Source organism: Hevea brasiliensis, chromosome 7 (genome assembly GCF_030052815.1).
Source record: "Hevea brasiliensis isolate MT/VB/25A 57/8 chromosome 7, ASM3005281v1, whole genome shotgun sequence".
Lineage (NCBI taxonomy): Eukaryota > Viridiplantae > Streptophyta > Magnoliopsida > Malpighiales > Euphorbiaceae > Hevea > Hevea brasiliensis.
Window position 1 is genome coordinate 958,046 of NC_079499.1, and position 18,405 is coordinate 976,450.

General features: G+C 36.3%; 3 protein-coding genes across 3 annotated transcripts; all 3 read right to left on the reverse strand.

Annotated features, from left to right (window-relative positions):
- Positions 1 to 5,148: 5,148 nt before the first annotated feature.
- On the reverse strand, positions 5,149 to 5,904 carry LOC110659899 (protein METHYLENE BLUE SENSITIVITY 1). The gene has a single exon (XM_021817969.2). It carries the CDS (start codon positions 5,781 to 5,783, stop codon positions 5,328 to 5,330), a length of 456 nt encoding a protein of 151 aa, XP_021673661.2. The 5' UTR covers positions 5,784 to 5,904; the 3' UTR covers positions 5,149 to 5,327.
- An 826-nt stretch (positions 5,905 to 6,730) lies between these two features.
- LOC110659898 (tyrosine-protein phosphatase DSP3) lies at positions 6,731 to 9,036 on the reverse strand. Its single transcript, XM_021817968.2, has 5 exons — positions 8,513 to 9,036; positions 8,053 to 8,146; positions 7,680 to 7,737; positions 7,524 to 7,567; positions 6,731 to 7,256 (listed from the first exon to the last, which is right to left on the reverse strand). The coding sequence occupies exons 1-5, from the start codon at positions 8,665 to 8,667 to the stop codon at positions 6,999 to 7,001; spliced, it is 609 nt and encodes a 202-aa protein (XP_021673660.2). The 5' UTR covers positions 8,668 to 9,036; the 3' UTR covers positions 6,731 to 6,998.
- Positions 9,037 to 15,901: 6,865 nt separating this feature from the next.
- On the reverse strand, positions 15,902 to 16,940 carry LOC110659871 (CRIB domain-containing protein RIC4). Its single transcript, XM_021817942.2, has 3 exons — positions 16,612 to 16,940; positions 16,379 to 16,522; positions 15,902 to 16,290 (listed from the first exon to the last, which is right to left on the reverse strand). Exons 1-3 carry the CDS (start codon positions 16,751 to 16,753, stop codon positions 16,055 to 16,057), a joined length of 522 nt encoding a protein of 173 aa, XP_021673634.2. The 5' UTR covers positions 16,754 to 16,940; the 3' UTR covers positions 15,902 to 16,054.
- Positions 16,941 to 18,405: the final 1,465 nt, after the last annotated feature.

Here is an 18,405-nt window from a genome sequence, read left to right on the forward strand (position 1 = left end):
GGCCGGCCGCCCCCTGGAACGTCGGAAAACGGCCTCTGAAGGGACGCGCAGCGCGCGCGACGTTTCAACTTCCCGGCCCAAATCCGGCCTATCCGGCCACCAATTGGACCGGGTATTGTGTCTAAAATCATCTACTCGACGAGAGCTTTCCATAGACACCAAGAACACCGAAATCCATCGAGCGGTTTGTCCAATTTTTGCCCGGGAAGTTTTAGTCCATTTTGACTTTCGGGCTAGATTTCTCACAAACCGTGAATCCCACGAGAAAACCGAGAGTACCAGAGCGTTCCACTCGTCTAGAGCTTCGCGGCGACATAAATTTCAAATTTTTCCGACACCGTTTTTCAATGGGTCCCACGGAACTTCGCAGTGTCTTTTCGAGCATTAAATGAGCTTAGAAAATTCTGAAAAATTTATGTACTAACCCCCGTGTTGTGGGCTTCGTGTAGGTATCCTCAAGTCGCGAAAATTCGACAGTTGACCGGGTCTGTGAATCTCCGGCCAGTCAGACCCGTTACCGGAAAAGTCTCCGAATTGGACCAAGGATTTGGCTACCCCCCATTGTCAGATGTCCCGAGCGCGTTCCCGAAGTCGGAATCGGCAAAGGTAAACCCGAACCTTACTTTTTCGTAATTTTCTAGTGCTTAAATAGGATAAAAAATTCATAAAATATTCGTGGTAGCTCAGAAAATTATGATTCTTTTTTCAATAGCCTAGTAATATTGCTAAGGACCGCGGGACAAAGTTTTAGAATTTTTAGAGCTTGTTTGGGTAGTTTTTGCAAAAATGATCAATTATAAGGACTAAATTGAAATTTTACATATTGTGATGGATGACTGATTTGATAGGCCTAGGAGGGGCTGTGTGATGTGATTGAGTTGTGGATATATGGATTGTGAATATAGAAGTGTGTTTTGAGCCATTTTGCAGGTTGGGTAGGTCCTAGATATAGGGGAGACTCTGCCGGATTTTCGGCACGACTTAGGACGTATTTGGTCTTTTCTTAATTGTATAGAGTCATTTATATTAAAAAATTATAATATAATTGTCAGGTGAGCCGGGACAGCCTTCTTCCTCCACCCAGCCGCCTCAGTGACCACCGTCAAGTTTGTGAGTAAAATATTAATTTTAATTGTAATTTCACTATTATTATATGTTCAAGTATGCCCATGCATCACTTATATGCATATATTTATGTAGTTAAACTCTAGGCACGATTTATGTTGCATTGATAACTGTTAAAGTGCCATGGATGTTGTTGTGGTAATTTGGAGCAGTGTGCGTGCGTTGGCGTGCGTGTGATGTGGTGTGGACTATGGATAGGACGGGTAGTCACGGCTTGAGTTCTTTGCTGGGACCCTCGATTTGATTTATTAAGCGAAAGTCCGACTTGAGTTCTTCGCTAGCACCAGGTTGGATTTAAGAGAGCTGTATAGGGGATCAGCTCCCATATATTATGACTGATACTACAGGGTGTGTGAGTGCTCCAAATTACCTTTTTGATGTTATGATGTGAAAATGTTGTTGATATTGCATTTCACTCTACAGGGTGCATTAGTTTTAGATAGTTATAGAGATTATGGTTAAAATTGATATTTTACTTTCTGAGTCAAACGCTCACTCCTGTTCAATATTTTTTAGGCCACAGGAGGATATTTTTGAGGTTAACCTGCTTCATTTTCTCGCAGGTTGTTTATCAATGTTTGTGTAATTTTATTAACTCCTGGAATTTCCGCATGTGTTAGAAGTATTTATTTGATTTTGGTTTGTAATATTATTATCATGTTGGACCTGTAAACATATAATGATATGCCTGTTTGATGGATTGGATGAGGGAGCTGAGCTCCCATTTATTTTTATGCTGATAAGTATGTGGAGGGTGAGCTGAGCTCCCCAATTGATGATATATTTTGTTTACAGGTCGGGTGAGCCAAAAACTCCCTGTTAAAAGGTCCATTTTATGGCCGGACTCTGTCCGGTTGATTTCTTGATATTGGGCCCAAATGGGCCTTAGAGTTGGGTTAAGTGAATAGTTAGACTTACTACGGGCCTCGGGGGCTTTAGGCTGGCCTAGGTCCTAGTGCCGGTCCGGCCCATAGGTTGGGTCGTGACACATTAAGTAGTTGTGATATAGAGATCAGATTGCAATTCAAATTTGGCACATAAAGGACTCGCTGCAATTTCAAGTCTCCGCCAAGCAACACAGTTCCTTCTTTCACCGCCAAGGTCTTTTCTCCATTAGGTAACCCGACTGAGCATGGCACAATATCACACAATTCACTTAAAAATGCCATCGTTCCTGTCATATAATGGGAAGCTCTTGTGTCAATAATCTAGGAAATATCCTCTGCGTACCTGTCAGCCTCTCATTGCCATCATTCTGACAAGAATTCAACATGCCCAGCAAAGCAGCCCACTGCTCTTCATTTAATCCACTAAGACCCTTTCGATCTGAATCTGTCACAATTCCACGCCCACCATCAACTCCAGTTGCTTGTGTGGCGTTGGCACGAGCAATTCCTCCCTTGCTACGTCCTGCTCCATTGCCACACTTTTGACCACCTCCTCGTCCAGCAGTAGTTCCACGTGGTCTATTAACCCACCATTATGGATAACCTATCAGCTGGAAATAACTTTCAGCATCATGTCCCTCTCGGTTGCAATTAGAACAAATTGAGGATTTGTCTTTATCCCCCTTGAATTTCGACTACCTGCTCGAATTGTAAAACTCATAGGATTACCTCTTTCTTCCTTGGTTCGTGTCATAGTTCGCACCCGCTCTTGCTGAACAACTATAGCATAGGCACGATTCAAATTGGGTAAGGGTTCAGTGCTCAAAATATTAGAGCGCACTGTTCCGTATCCTTCTTCATCCAAGCCCATCAAAAACTGATGAACTCTCTCTTCTTCACGCTTTCTTTCCAATTCAATAGTAAGATTGCATTTGCAGCCTGCACAGATACACATTGGTATCTGATCATAGTTGTTTATTTCATCCCATAACGTTTTGAGTCTTCCGAAATAGAACACTATCGGTTGACCTTCCTGTCTACAATTCGCCAGATCCGATCTCAGTTGCTGCATTCGTGGACCATTCCCAATTGAGAACCTCTGTTTAATATCCTCCCACAGATCCTTTACGTTCTTCATGTGAGAGATGGTCGAGCGAAGAGTCGGTTCAATAGTGTTAAACACCCACGAAACCAGCATAGAGTTAACCGTCCACCAATCTTCGAGTTCCAGTGAGTCATCTGCTGGTTGCTTGACAGATTCATCAATAAAACCATATTTCTTTTTGGCCCACAATGCAGTTCGCATAGCTCACGCCCATTCTTCGTAATTCTCGCCCTTCAACTGAACTTAGATAATCAAGTTACCTGGGTTGTCATTCGAATTCAGTATGTAAGAACTAGAAGTTTTATTCCCTGATCCAGAACTCTCATTTTTCTTTTCATTAGCTATAGCTCTGATACCATGTAAAAGAACTAATAAATTTTGGAATAAGAATTCTGATGATTATTGCCTCAAAAATCAAAGATATATATAAAAAATTACAGCTAACAAATAGGTTCCTAATCAAGCTAAACTATCAAAATTGTATCAGAATCATACAACAAAAGGTAAGAACAGATATGTATACAAAAATTCCTAAATAAATACCCTAAATAAATGCAAAATAAATGACAGCTAACAGGTGTCTTTCTAATAGAAATATCAAAGTTTTATATTACAGGCAGTACAGTATCACCACACTTAAATCCAAAAACAAGAAAAGCAGATCCAACATCTATTGGTAAATTGTAGCCAACATAAGTAATCTGGATAGCACCCAGATACACTAAATAACAGCAGCAAAACACAGACTAGGGGTGTGCAAACGGTCGGTTCGGTTCCGAACCGAACCGATAAAACCGAAAATCGAAAATCGAAAATTTTAAAAACCGAACCAAACCGATTGATAAGAGAAAATCGAACCGAATCGAATCGATAAATTTCGGTTCGGTTCGGTTTTAAACCGATCAAACTGAAATTTATAAAATTTCATATTTTTAACATTAAATCTAAATAATAAAAAAATAAAAACAAAAAAAATTAGAAATCAAAACTCAAAAATCTTTAGGTTCGGTTCGGTTTTCTTTGATTTTGGTTCGGTTCGATTCGATTCGATTCAATTTGATTCGATTTTTTTTATTTCCTATATATATTAATAATTTTGGTTCGGTTCGATTTTTTTGATTTTTTTATGAAAATAACCGAACCGAACTGATTAACCGAAATTATCAAAATTATAAACCGAACCGAATGAACCGAATTAATCGATTCGGTTCGATTTTTCGGTTTAAACCGAAAACTGCACACCCCTAACACAGACTAATCAAGAACATCATTAGCATTACTATATGTATTCTGAATTTAAGATTCAACTTTGTAAAATTAGTCCCCACTCTCTTGGATACTCAATTAGCTTATATGGTTTCTTTGCCCCCTCAAACACTCATTTGGCGTCTATATATATATATATATATATATATATATATATATATATATATATATATATATATAATTGTTATTATGAAAGGCGTCAGGGCGAGGCGCTGGGTAAGGTGAGCCCCTGGTGACTCGCCCAACTAAGGTGAGGCAACAGAGAAGAGGCGAGCGCCTGATACTTGTGAAGCGAGAGGCGTCGAGACTGTTCAAAGTATGGGAAACAATCTCACGCTGCTGCAACCAGTGTTTTTTTTTCTTCTATCTTCTTCTTCTCTTATTCTCTTCAGTCTCATTGAACTCAACTGTTACATAAATTTTTCTATATATTACCTAATTGTATATGCTAAAGCCATTAATCTATTATTCATAATTCTGCCATTAAAATTTTAGTAAAAGGTATTATTTTGTTAGACGGTTTTTAATTTATATAGATGGCTTTAATGATGGTTATTCTTCTATATGCTCTGTCTGGTACTCACTCCTTACTTCTTGTCCTGTTTACCAATAAGATGAATGATGCAGATCATCACCTCATCCCCAAACCTATTAGTTTGCCCCCAAGGAGATCCATAGTAAGAGTAAGCACATTCCGACTCCATATAAAAAAGTAACATTGAAACATTAATTTCAATGAAATTAAGCAAAAGAGAAAATCACCGATAGGGCATAAGCGCTTCATAATTATCATAATAATATCTAATGTAGATTCCATGATTAGAAACAGAAGCTAGAAACTTCCCAGATAATTAATATCATCATAGCTTCCCAATGACATCCAGAAAAACAAATACAGAAAACACTTGGGAAATTTTGATCTTTATAACCTTCGCCCTCACCCTTCACTTCTTGAAGCTGCCCCTAACACCGGGACGCGGCTTAGAGGGTTCGGCTACAAGACTAGCATGTAAATTCACGACCTTATCTTCCTCAAAGGGGATCTTAGGATGGCGAGCATCGTGATGGATCTGCATAGATTTAACGTCCGGCGCCGTTGATTTGCAGTAGGGACACTCAAACTTCGCGTGACCTCCTTTATCTTTTCCAGTTCTGTCTATCAGCCCAGCCTTCCCTCCGCCTCTGTTCGTCGTCGCTGCGTCCACCTTCGTCGCGATCTCCTTCGCCGTATGCTTCTTTGGCTTTGCCTTTCCGGTCATTGTTTGCTGGTGATCGATGGAACAGCTGTTGACGAATATCGGGAAAGTGAGAACCCTAGGGCGAGAAACCCTAGCTATTTGGGCAATTGATTGAGCCTGGCCCATTGAAGGACTATATATAGACTTATGTATTGTGTACATGAGTTATATTGTAAGGCTGGATTTAGGTGAATTTGACCACGTGGAGAGTTGTAACTGGCTATATTTTGGTTTATCTTTTGCGGAGCATTGGCCAATAAGTAGGGGTATTAAAAAATTTAAATTTTTTGAGAATGTTAAAAATGAAAAATTAAATTAAGAAAAAAGGGAAAATAAATAAAGATAATCTGATTAGTAAAAGAATTATATATTTTATCTTTTGCGGAGCATTGGCCAATAAGTAGGGGTATTAAAAAATTTAAATTTTTTGAGAATGTTAAAAATGAAAAATTAAATTAAGAAAAAAGGGAAAATAAATAAAGATAATCTGATTAGTAAAAGAATTATATATTTTTTTTGAGTTATTTAATTAATTATAAAAATAATTTCAAAATTATATTTTAATATTTAAAAATTAATCTTATTTCTAAATAAGATATTTTTCGAAAAAAATAACATTCATACTTTTTAGTTTTTTATTAATAGATAATTGATATTGAAATTATAATAAAATTATAATCTAGTCTTAAAAAAAATAAAGAATTGAGAGGGGATTTGCTAATTAATAAAAATAATTTTATTTTTTTATTTGAATAAAAATAAAAAAACTAAAAGCTACAAAAGGCCCAATTTGGCTGGCCCATACTCATGCGTCTTCGGAGTTGACCAACGGTCAGTGGTTCGACTGATTTCAAACTAGAATCATTGATTTCGATTTAGAACTAATTGAAATCAAACTGAAAATATCTGCTGTAATTCTTATTTAATTTGATTCAATTTAATTTTGATCAAATATAACCATTTTAAGTTTCTTGTTTTTACTGAAAGTAAGATTTTGACCTAAAATCGAACTATTCTGATCCAATTTAAGATGGAATTTTTGCCAACTTGAATTTAATCAATTCTCAGTTTGATTTCAATTCTAAGGTAGAAGACCATGACTCGATTAATTTGAAGATGAAGCCCACAACTTTTATATTACAATACAGAACTTCACCCTGTCATTGCAATTTCGCAATGCCTCTCCTTGTATGCGTTTAAGGAAGACAAAGAAAAGAAAAGAAAACAATCATGGGGGATGAATCAAAGAGTACAAATGGATTATGTTTCGTCAAATGAAATCATAAATAAATGTAATTTGATTCTAAAACATATCATAGATGCATGCTCTTTGAATGGGCTTGAGTGTGGTTAGGAACCAAAACTAAAATGTGGTTCTTAATTTGACTTGATTTGGGGCTTCTGTATATTCTCTTCTCTATAAAGTAAACGCCTCTTGTTTGAACCATATCCATGGTACTGGTAGATAATGCTGTACAGACACTGCTTCAGGCACGTCACATCGAAGGTTTCCATAAATTTCAGATCAGCAATCCTTGATTTCACACCAGCAAACTGTCGGTATTCCTCAAAAACAGAAGGCAAGCACCAATTTTGCAGTTTTCTAAAGCAACCAACAAGACAACCCGTCCGATGCTGCACGAAAGGAAATGGAAAACGTCACAACACACTTTTATAAAGTTCATAACCAAACTGTAAGGATGTGGCATGTACAATCTATGAGCACAGAAAAGCAGATAATAAAATGATTCCAAAAGCATATGATGGAAAGCCGTGAGGAGTTTGCAAATTGATACTAGAACAAACAATTTTGCACAGAGCCAGGCTACTTTTATATGGATCAAGTACAGACAGACACACGCAGAGAAAAGGTAACAAAACACAAGTTTGAATTGAACATACCTTTCCTCGTTTGCAATGAATCAGAACCGGATGATTCCTTACATCTGAAATACCAAGAAACATATTTTAAAAAGACAGAAAAAAAAAAAAAAAAAGAAAAACTAAGCAACAGATAGATCAAAATTGAGTACAAAATTTCTGAATATTATTCAGTACCAATTAAGATTTTCAGAGCCTCCATGATAGTATCCTTGGGAATAGATACAGAAGAATCCTGCAGAAGTAAATGATTATAGACAACTGTATCAGCAACAGAGGGCAAAAGAACAACAGATTCCATATCAGATAATGACTGTTATGAAAAATAAAAAAAATTAGCAAGAAAGCATGTCATAAAGAGGCCAAGTGACAAATATTCAAGAAGTTCGGCATCTTATTTGATATGGACTTTGTCTAGCAGCTAAATGCTAAATATGTAGTATTGATCGACTGTAATCATATGCGAAGCACACATCACACCAGAAAGCCCAATATCAAATGCTGGCAACCTTTGAAAAAAAAAAAATTTGAAGAGAAGAACAGAAATTACCGTCTTCCCCTCAATTCCAAACTGGAATAGTTTAATATTATGAGCACGAAGAAACTCCATATTCTCTTGTGGATATGGCTCAAAGCACAAGTATCTGCTCCAAATTCCAAACACAAACAAATCACAATGGTCAACCGAACATTCAGTAAAAAGAAAACAAGTATATACATATCGAATCAATCTAGCCCTTACTCCAATTCTTTCAAATTGTTTTCTTTCAGTATCAAGCAAAAGAAAAAAAAAAAATCTTTCTCGGCAACCCAACACATTATTTAAAAAAAAAGAACAAAAAAACAAGAAACCCCCAAAATTAAAAAATTTTACTTTCTCGTTCTTTTCTCTTACCGATCTCAAAAACCAAAGGAAAAAAAAATCAAAATGACACAATCTATAAGAACAAAAAAGACGAATTCATTAAAAAGAAAAACAATTTAATTGATGAATGCAAGTAATCACTAACATGATCGATCGAAGATTTAGAGTTTGAAGGAAAGAGAAATTGAGGGATTGAGGGAAGGAAGATCTGAAAACACCGTCTTCGACCATAGAAAAATTCGCCGGCGGAAACAAAACGTCGCCGTCATCATCTTCTCTACCGAAAATCACCAAACCCATTTACGTTTTCTACTCCAAAAACAAAAACAAAAACAAGCCTTCTATTTGATCGAAAACAATATAAAATCAGACAGAAGACTCGTCCTTGAAAAAGAAAAACGAAAAAAAAAAATCAAAAACAAGGAGAGGAGGAAAAGCCCATTGTTTGAGACGGAAAGAGAAGGTGAAGCCGGGGGAGAGGTTTTTAATAGAGGGAAAGAAGGAGAGAAGAAAACGAAGTCGTTTTAGCAGTTGGGATTCCGATTCCGAATCCGACTTCGATTCCAACTCAACAGGCGCGTTGAGAGAGGTGGGTTTTAAGGAGAGATTTTAGGATTTGGATAAATATTCAGAGGCGGCTCATGGGAAAAGATAAAAACAGGAAGACGGTGATGCGATAGTTGGCTTAATTTGGACCAGGTTTTTGATTTTGAATCAGTCTTTTATTATTTATTAACAGAGACTTTGTGGGTCCCTTCTTACGAATGTTCTTTGAATCCCTTCTGATTCGATTTTCCCACGCGTTTATTTTTATTTTCCTTTTTTTTTTTTTTTGAGAGGAATAAGCTATCCTCCAATTCGATTTAATAATTCATGAATTTGAATCAAATTGGAATTATTATAGAGCTTGAAATTAATAATTCATTATTTGATTTAAGGTTTTACGAGACCAAAATCAATCCTTAAAATTCATTTTCAATTTTAATTAAATTTAGTGATTTATTTTTTTAAATTTTTTTAAAGGAAAACTTTTGATTTGGATTAAAATTAAACTAATCAATTTCAATTTAATTTAATTATAATCAATTTTGATTTAATTTAATTTTAATTAATTTTGATTTAATTTCAATTATAAAACAACCTATTTAGCCGCCGAACGTAGTTCGTTACATCTATAATTGATCTAATTTTTTTTAAATGCATATTTTTTTTATTTGTTAAATAATTTTTGTTAAAAGAATATATTATATTAAAATAAATTATTTGTCTCATAATATGAGAATTTAATTAACAACCAATTTCAAATTTTAATAGTAATTTTATTATAAACAAAAAAAACTATTTCCAAGGAAAGATAAATGGCAGATATTAAATTGTTTGTTTTTATTATTTACAGCTATCCAAAACTGAAGGTTCGTTAATGGCTATCTTACCAGCCAAACTCCTTATTGTTTTTAATTATCGGCTGGAATTAGTCATAAAAATAAATAAATAAATAAATAAATTTAATATTTATTTGTTAAAAAAAATTAAAAAAGTTTCAATTGTTTGGACACGAAATTCAGATTTATGTTTTTAGTTTACAAGATTAATTTATAATTTTATCATTATTAAATTTAAAATAGACACCAAAACAAATATAAACTTTAACAATATTTTTTTAATGTTATTTTATAAATAATATTAAAATAATATATTTAAATATCAAAAAGATACATAAAATAATAAATGATATATACAACAATATAACATAATAATATTATAAATTAGGGTAAAAGTATTATTAAAAAATTTAAAATATAAAATTTATAGACATTACTAAGTGTTTGCAAATAATTCTTATTAATTGTACGTTTAAAATCTTTAATAACAAATAAAGAATGCTGTTAAAATGTAGATTTATTGAAATGAAATTAATAATATTTTTAAAAATAGAATTTAATTTTAAGAAGTGATCATATATATGTATAAATGAAAATTGTGTAAGTGTGGTCCATTTGGGTGAGCTTGGTAATTGGGAAAAGAAAGTAGAATCCCATGCTTTCCTCATGTGAAAAAATATTAAGACAAAATCATATATAACTCTTCTGCTTTACTATAATATTTATTTGATTTTTCAATGAAGAAATTCTGATTCCATATTAAAAAAAAAAAAATTTGGGTTTAAATGGAAAGAGTGACAATAGTTGACAATAAATATGCTTTTTGCATTTATATTATTTTCATATCTAAAATTGAAAGTTTGAAACTATAAGATCTCATAATAATAATAATAATAATAATAATAATAATAATAATAATATTGTTTCTCTAGGAAGCGTCAAGTTTGGTGGTTGTTCTATGGGAAACTTAATAGAATTTGATTCTTTTTTTTAAGGAAGAATATTAAAGATGAATTTATAAACATATAGCTGATGGTCTGATCTTGATCCTGATAGACTACGAAGAAGTTCTAGAGTACCTGTTAAAAACAGAAAATATTTTAACTGAAGTCTTTGTTATTTTGCTGCTATAGTTACTTAGTTAATTACTGCTTAATAATTGGTCAAATGTTGTTGAGATTTTTCAGCATTTGTTAGCTGAAATAAAGCCCCTATTGCCTTTAGAATAGGTCTGAATTTGTTATTCAATTTTTTCCTATTTATTCCTTATATGTGTGAGATATTCATCAATGAAAAATACAACCAATCTCTCATTTTGAGAACTATTTTCTTCGGCTTTGACTGGGACCTATCAGTGGTATCAGAGCCTATCTTATCCTACTATCTTTTTCTCTTCTTCTCCTATGACAACCAACAAGGAGCGAATCGAAAATTTGGAAGTTGGCTTCGGCCAGCTCCAAGATAACCTGTCAAAAATGGAACGAGGAATTAGCGATGAGTTGCAGCAAATCAAAGCAGCCATCACTAAATTCTCCGAACTTACTCTCTCTAGCAAAGAAGCGACCAGCAGTGCAAACGACCAGGCTAGTCAGGTCCGCACTCGCCAAGATGAATCCAGAGAAGGGGGAAAACCTTTGTACTCCGCTAAATTAGCGAAACTGGAGTTTCCGAAATATTCCGGAGATGATCCAACCGAATGGTTCACCAGAGTTGATCAATTCTTCGAGTATCAAGGAACGCCAGAATCAGAGAAAGTGTCCTTGGCTTCTTATCACCTTCGGGGGGAAGCAAACGAGTGGTGGCAGTGGCTACGCAGAACTCACACAGAAGTGGGAAAAACGGTAACATGGGAAATCTTTTCTGCAGAACTGTGGTCACGATTTGGGCCTACTGATTGCGAGGATTTTGACGAATCGTTATCAAAAATCCGGCAAACAGGACCCCTACGTGATTATTAGAGGGAGTTTGAAAGGCTGGGAAACCGAGTTAAGGGCTGGACTCAAAAGGCACTAATGGGGACTTTTATGGGCGATCTCAAGTCAGAAATCTCTGAGGGTATTCGAATGTTCAAGCCACAGACTCTTAAGGATGCAATCAGCCTAGCTCGTATGAGGGATGAGCAATTGCTGCGACAAAAGAAGGCAATTCGCCCATCTTATCAACCGAGCTCTTCTTCTCCAACTAAAACAAAACAGAGCACGCCTATTAAGCGACTCTCTTGGGAGGAGATGCAAAATCGTCGGGCTAAGGGACTATGTTTTAACTATGATGAGCGATTTGTTCCTGGACACAGGTGCTCCAAACCGCAGCTTCTTCTTCTTGATGGCGGAATTGGAATTGAAGAGGAGGATGATGATAGTGAACCAGAGATGTCGCTTCATGCTCTCACTGGATGGTCGTCGGCTGGTACAATGAGGGTTAATATACGAATCAATCCGATGGAATTAATTTGTCTAATTGACAGTGGGTCGACCCACAATTTCATCAACGAGAGAATAGCAGGAATATTAAAATTACCAGTTGAGCCGACTTCACCATTCAACGTGAAGGTGGCCAATGGGGATCCTCTGCAGTGCAACGGCAAATTCAGGAATACCCCTGCTCTTTTACAGGGAATTCCCTTCACCATCACGTTCTATTCCTTGCCGAATATAGGTTTGGATGTGGTTCTGGGAGTTCAATGGTTGAGAAAACTGGGTACAGTTCAGTGCAATTGGGACAAACTGACGATGGATTTTCTATGGAAAGGGGAGCAGCACCATCTACAGGGAATTAAGGGTCAGCCAATTAAAGCTTCTTCTTTGAAAGCAATGGCCAAAGATTTGAAACACAATAATTCACTCTTTGCCATTTGCGTGGAAACCACTTCGACTGTCTTTCCCGAAGGAATTCATCCTGAGATGAAACTCTTATTGGATCAGTTTCCAGATATTTATCAAAAGCCAAGTCAGCTTCCTCCAGAACGTGAAATCAACCATCGAATCAACCTCAAGGAAGGCACTAATCCTATTAATGTTCGGCCATACAGATATGCTCACTTCCAAAAGGCAGAAATTGAGAAGCAGGTTCATGACATGTTGAAATCGGGATTTATTCAGGCAAGTACCAGTCCTTTCTCTTCACCTGTATTACTTGTCCGTAAGAAAGATGGGACTTGGCGATTCTGTACAGACTACCGGGCTCTTAATGAGGTGACCATACGAGACAGATTTCCCATCCCTACAGTTGACGATATGCTGGATGAGTTGTATGGAGCAGCTTACTTTACAAAACTAGACTTTATTGCTGGATTCCATCAAGTTCGAGTCCACCATGCTGACATTCACAAGACCGCTTTCCGTACTCACAATGGTCACTACGAGTACCTGGTAATGCCTTTCGGCTTGTGTAATGCTCCCTCCACTTTCCAAGTGCTCATGAACACAATTTTTCGTCCTCACTTGCGAAAATTTGTGTTAGTCTTTTTTGATGATGTGTTGATTTATAGCCCCACTTGGGAATTACACCTGCAACATGTACGCACTGCTTTTGAATTATTGCGGCAACATCAATTTTATATCAAACTCAGCAAGTGTGCTTTTGGACAGCAGCAGATAGAATATTTGGGACACATCGTCTCTTGTAATGGTGTTCAGGTGGATCAGAGGAAGATACAGGTTATGATTGATTGGCCTAAACCCACTAATGTATATGATTTGCGTGGATTTTTGGGCTTGACAGGATATTACAGGAAATTTGTTCGTGATTATGGAACCATTGCTCGGCCACTAACCAATCTTTTGAAGAAGGGTCAATTTCTCTGGAATTCGGAAGCAGATGATTCCTTTACTGCACTGAAAAAAGCCATGGCCTCCACACCAATACTTGCAATGCCGAATTTTGATGCCCCTTTTGTCATCACCACTGATGCTTCCAACAATGGCATCGGAGCTGTATTATCACAACATGATCGGCCCATTGCTTTCATGAGCCATGCTCTGGGGTTTTCAAAACAGTCTTGGTCCACATACGCTAAGGAGATGTTAGCAATACTGCAAGCTATTCGAACATGGCGCCCTTATTTGCTTGGCCGAAAGTTTTATATCCAAACTGATCAGCGCAGCTTGAAGTACATGGTGGAACAGAGAGTCATTACACCTGAACAACAAAAATGGGTCTCCAAATTACTGGGATTTGACTACGAGATCATATACAAACCTGGAAAGGAGAATACAGTCGCTTATGCCTTATCCAGAGTTAGTGGCATCCCAAGCCTCAACGCTCTTTTCATCCCTCATTCTTCACTATGGGATCAGATTAGAGCAGCTATCTCTTCTCATCCCTACATGATCAAGCTGGGCAGTTTAGCTTCGGAAAACCCAGGAGCTCCTTACTCTTGGCGTAATGGCTTGATTCTTTATAAAAATCGGGTTGTGGTACCTCCTAAGTCTGATTTAACTCTCAAGATTCTGCAGGAATTTCATGATTCCCCTAGTGGAGGGCATTCAGGCGTCTTGCGAACATATAAAAGAGTCGCCCCACAATTTTATTGGCCTTCGATGAGAAAGCAGATTCAAGAGTACATAGCTGCATGTACCGTTTGTCAGAAAAACAAAACAGTCACTTCTTCGCCGGCGGGACTTTTACAACCACTGCCAATTCCTCATCAGGTCTGGGATGATATAGCAATGGATTTTATCGATGGTCTGCCTACTTCTCATGGTAAAAATTCAATTCTGGTGGTCATTGATAGGCTCAGTAAGTACGCCCACTTCCTGCCCTTATCTCACCCATATTCTGCTAAAATTATTGCTGATAAGTTTGTGGAAGGGGTTGTCAAATACCATGGGATGCCTCGTTCAATAATCAGCGATCGAGATCCCATTTTTATGAGCAATTTCTGGCGGGAATTTTTCAAGCTTTCGGGTACACAATTGAATATGAGTTCTTCATACCATCCAGAAACAGATGGCCAATCTGAGGTAACTAATCGTTGTCTGGAACAATACCTTCGTTGCTTTGCATCCCAGCAACCTCGGCGTTGGAGTTTGTTTTTGCCTTGGGCGGAGTACTGGTACAATACTTCTTTCCATATTTCAATTGGTATGTCACCCTTCCTAGCTTTGTATGGTCGACTACCACCTGCAATACCACATTATGAAGCTGGCCAATCTTTATTTCATGAGGTGGATCAGATGCTAGCATCACGAGATGAGATCTTGATTGAATTGAAAACTCACCTTTCCCGTGCTGCTAATAAAATGAAACAGATGGCTGATTTAAAGCGTCGAGATGTCGAGTTTCAAGTGGAGGATCTTGTTTATCTTAAACTCAAGCCGTACCGTCAACATTCAGTCTATCGCAGAGCTTCACAGAAATTAGCAAGTCGTTTCTTTGGGCCCTACTTGATTGAAGAACGAATTGGCAAATTAGCTTACAAATTGCAGCTCCCAGAAGGTTCCAAAATTCACCCGGTTTTTCATGTTTCTCTCCTCAAAAAGCATATTGGAGATGTTGTCCCTGTGTCTACAGATTTGCCTCCATTTTCTGCTGATGGTGATGTTTTATTAGAACCTGCACAGGTGCTGGACGCAAGGATGATTCAAACAGGTTCCACAATTAATCATGAAAGCTTGGTTCAATGGAAGGACTTGCCTAAGGAAGATGCTACTTGGGAAAGCACCAACGGATTACGTGTACGTTATCCAACTTTGAACCTTGAGGACAAGGTTCCTTCAAAAGGGGAAAGCAATGATAGACCACGAAGAAGTTCCAGAGTACCTGTTAAAAATAGAAAATATTTTGACTGAAGTCTTTGTTATTTTGCTGCTATAGTTACTTAGTTAATTACTGCTTAATAATTGGTCAAATGTTGTTGAGATTTTTCAGCATTTGTTAGCTGAAATAAAGCCCCTATTGCCTTTAGAATATGTCTGAATTTGTTATTCAAATTTTTCCTATTTATTCCTTGTAACAGCAGCAGATATTCATCAATGAAAAATACAACCAATCTCTCATTTTGAGAACTATTTTCTTCGGCTTTGACTGGGACCTATCAGATCCATCCATGCAATTGCAGATGATTGAGAGATCATATAATTACAAAAGCAAAGCCCTTTAGCATTTGAAACATATATATATATATATATATATCCACTTGCAACAATAGAAGATGAAGAATGGGAAATACATTGCAATTTGATTTTTTAGGTTTAAATATAAAGCTATCAAATAACACCATATCGGTCATTTATCCAACAAATATTCACCAAGTATATAATCGTTCAAACTGGTTCGAAAATACATATATGCATGCATACCCATCTCTAAGCAGAGGAAGGGGTAACAAGAGCAGGAGAATCAGATTGTGCAGCCATGGAAAGTTCAAGTTGCCTTAGACAAGCAGGAGGCTGAAGAGAGAGCAACTCTGGAGAAATGAGATTGTCCCAGCCTTGAATTGGGTTGTTATTTTCTGAACCATCCCATCCTATATGTGTCACATGTTTCACATCTGTTGGAAGCCCTATTTCCATTTCTAGTTCTTCCATTTCTTCTCCGTATACTGCATATCAATGCCATGCATGCGTCAGATTAATTTGCTAATGTATATGGATAGATTTAATTAATCAGGTTGAGAGATAGAGGCTCACCAAATAATTGAGAGAAGGTCTTGAAACCCTTGACAAGCCTATGAAACCGATCCGATATGTTAGGCTTTGAAAGAGCAAGAAATTTCAATCCATTCTTCATACTATCAGTGCTTGATAAGCTTTCCTCGTCTTCTTCTTTTCTTCCTACATATTTCTCAACAAAAACAAAAACAAATAAGCCTACCTACAAAAGAAAGATCAATGCCAAAAGCCAGAGAGAGAGAGAGAGAGACTTATTGAAGATGGGTTTGTGTAATGTGGAGCTGGTGGGTGCTTGGTTCTTCTGGGGTTGTGCACCCCAATAGCCACACTTGATTCAGAGACACAACCAATGGAGAAAGGAAGGAGAACAAGCCTTTCCATTCTATCTCTCATTTCTTCATCAACAATCAAGCAAAAGAAAAGAAAATTAAAGGGATTAAAGCATATGTGAAGTGGACTGAGAAACAAAAACAAAAAGCTAGATTATAGGGTAGTTGAGGAAAGACTAATAGACAACCCTAGAACTGGATTGGAGTTTGTTATATTGGGTGGTGTGGGCGTGTGGTGGTGGTGCTTGTGCTGGCTTTGCAACCAAGTTATTATAATTTCACGTACAACAAGTCAAGCTACAAATTGAGTTTGGTTTGGTAGAGAGATGGAGGTGGTATGTTTGGACAATTGGAGGTATAATTTTAAATTATTAAAAGATTTAATTGTGAACTTTAACCTAATTAACAGACCCAACAGACTCGTATATGTGCTTCAGACATGCAATAATCCAGAGTAGGTGGAACTGCTATCTTCACCCTACCAGAGTGTCCCGACTAAACCACCCTAAAAAGAGAAAAAAAAAAAAAAAGAAAGAAAAATACTATCTTTTTGTTTAAGTTCTCTACCTATACTTGCCTCTCTTGTAGTATAAGCCATAATTATGTATTAATCCTTTTTTTCTTTTCTTTTTTTTTTTTTTTTGGGTTTACTTGGTTTGGACTCTATACCAAACTTGAAGCAGTGAGTGCAATACAAGCAACCTTTCCAGTTACAATCTATTGGAGTTCTACTGGCTATGGAGAAGGACCAAACTGCACTTTCTTGATCTTAAAGAAGAAAAACATGATTGATTGTCAGAATAGAATGATAAAAACAGAAAAATTTGTTGGGAAAATGATGTTCTTATAATGGGGAACTTGGTTCCTAAAACCATTGAGCGATCACTAGGAAAAACTTCTTTAAATTGCATATAATTAGGGTAAGATCAAAAGCTTCTGCACGAAATTAAGATGGAATTTGTGTTGTCACTAGCTATCTACTTTCATTTTCAGTTTTTTTTTTTTAATTTATTAGAAATTCAAGATTATTTGAATTTCACTTATTTTACATACAAACTTATTATAAATATTATATCTTGAGTCTACAATATATTGAAGCTGACAAGAATTTTCTAGTTTCAAATGCGTCATACTTGGTTGCTTAAGATTAATCATTTAACAATATTTAAAGCTATTTAATTCTGAAAGTCAACAAATAATATATGGATAAATTGAAATCCAAATGTGCTCATAAAATATAAAGGAAATTTATAAAAATCACAGATTTGAGTATTGAATTGTGCATTATTTTTTAAAACAAACATTGACATGGAATTCTTATAGGTTAAATTTGCTTATCTCTAATTCAGAATGGGTTCATTGGTTTTTCAGATTTCTTTACTTTAATTTGGTTGGAAACAAAATTTGACAACTTAAGTACAGAGAACTCGGTTTTCATAATTATTCTGAGAATTCAAGAGCAAAAGATGAGAACCTAAACCGAAACCGCAGGAAAAAATGGAGATCAAATCATTACAATACTCAATTGGTCCAAAATCCAAAACCCCCTTAGAAAGAAGAAAAGTACATCTTAACTGCAAACACTAGTGGAAAACGCCAAGGCTTCATTTCAAATTGCGGGATTTAGCAATTCGGAAAGGTAGCATTTCATATTCTTAATCACCTTTTCTATGATCAAATGATGATCTTGATCTACCAGTGTAGCATATATATTGT

Excerpts from the sequence above, each read along its gene's own strand:
- LOC110659871 (XM_021817942.2), bottom strand. The coding sequence starts at position 16,753 with ATGAGAGATAGAATGGAAAGGCTTGTTCTCCTTCCTTTCTCCATTGGT. Across the intron at positions 16,523-16,611 it reads CACAAACCCATCTTCAATAA|GAAGAAAAGAAGAAGACGAG; the intron begins GTCTCTCTCTCT and ends AGAAATATGTAG. Across the intron at positions 16,291-16,378 it reads GACCTTCTCTCAATTATTTG|TATACGGAGAAGAAATGGAA; the intron begins GTGAGCCTCTAT and ends ATTGATATGCAG.
- LOC110659898 (XM_021817968.2), bottom strand. The coding sequence starts at position 8,667 with ATGGGTTTGGTGATTTTCGGTAGAGAAGATGATGACGGCGACGTTTTG. Across the intron at positions 8,147-8,512 it reads CTAAATCTTCGATCGATCAT|ATACTTGTGCTTTGAGCCAT; the intron begins GTTAGTGATTAC and ends AATTTGGAGCAG. Across the intron at positions 7,738-8,052 it reads TTGGAATTGAGGGGAAGACG|GATTCTTCTGTATCTATTCC; the intron begins GTAATTTCTGTT and ends TTACTTCTGCAG.
- LOC110659899 (XM_021817969.2), bottom strand. The coding sequence starts at position 5,783 with ATGTACACAATACATAAGTCTATATATAGTCCTTCAATGGGCCAGGCT.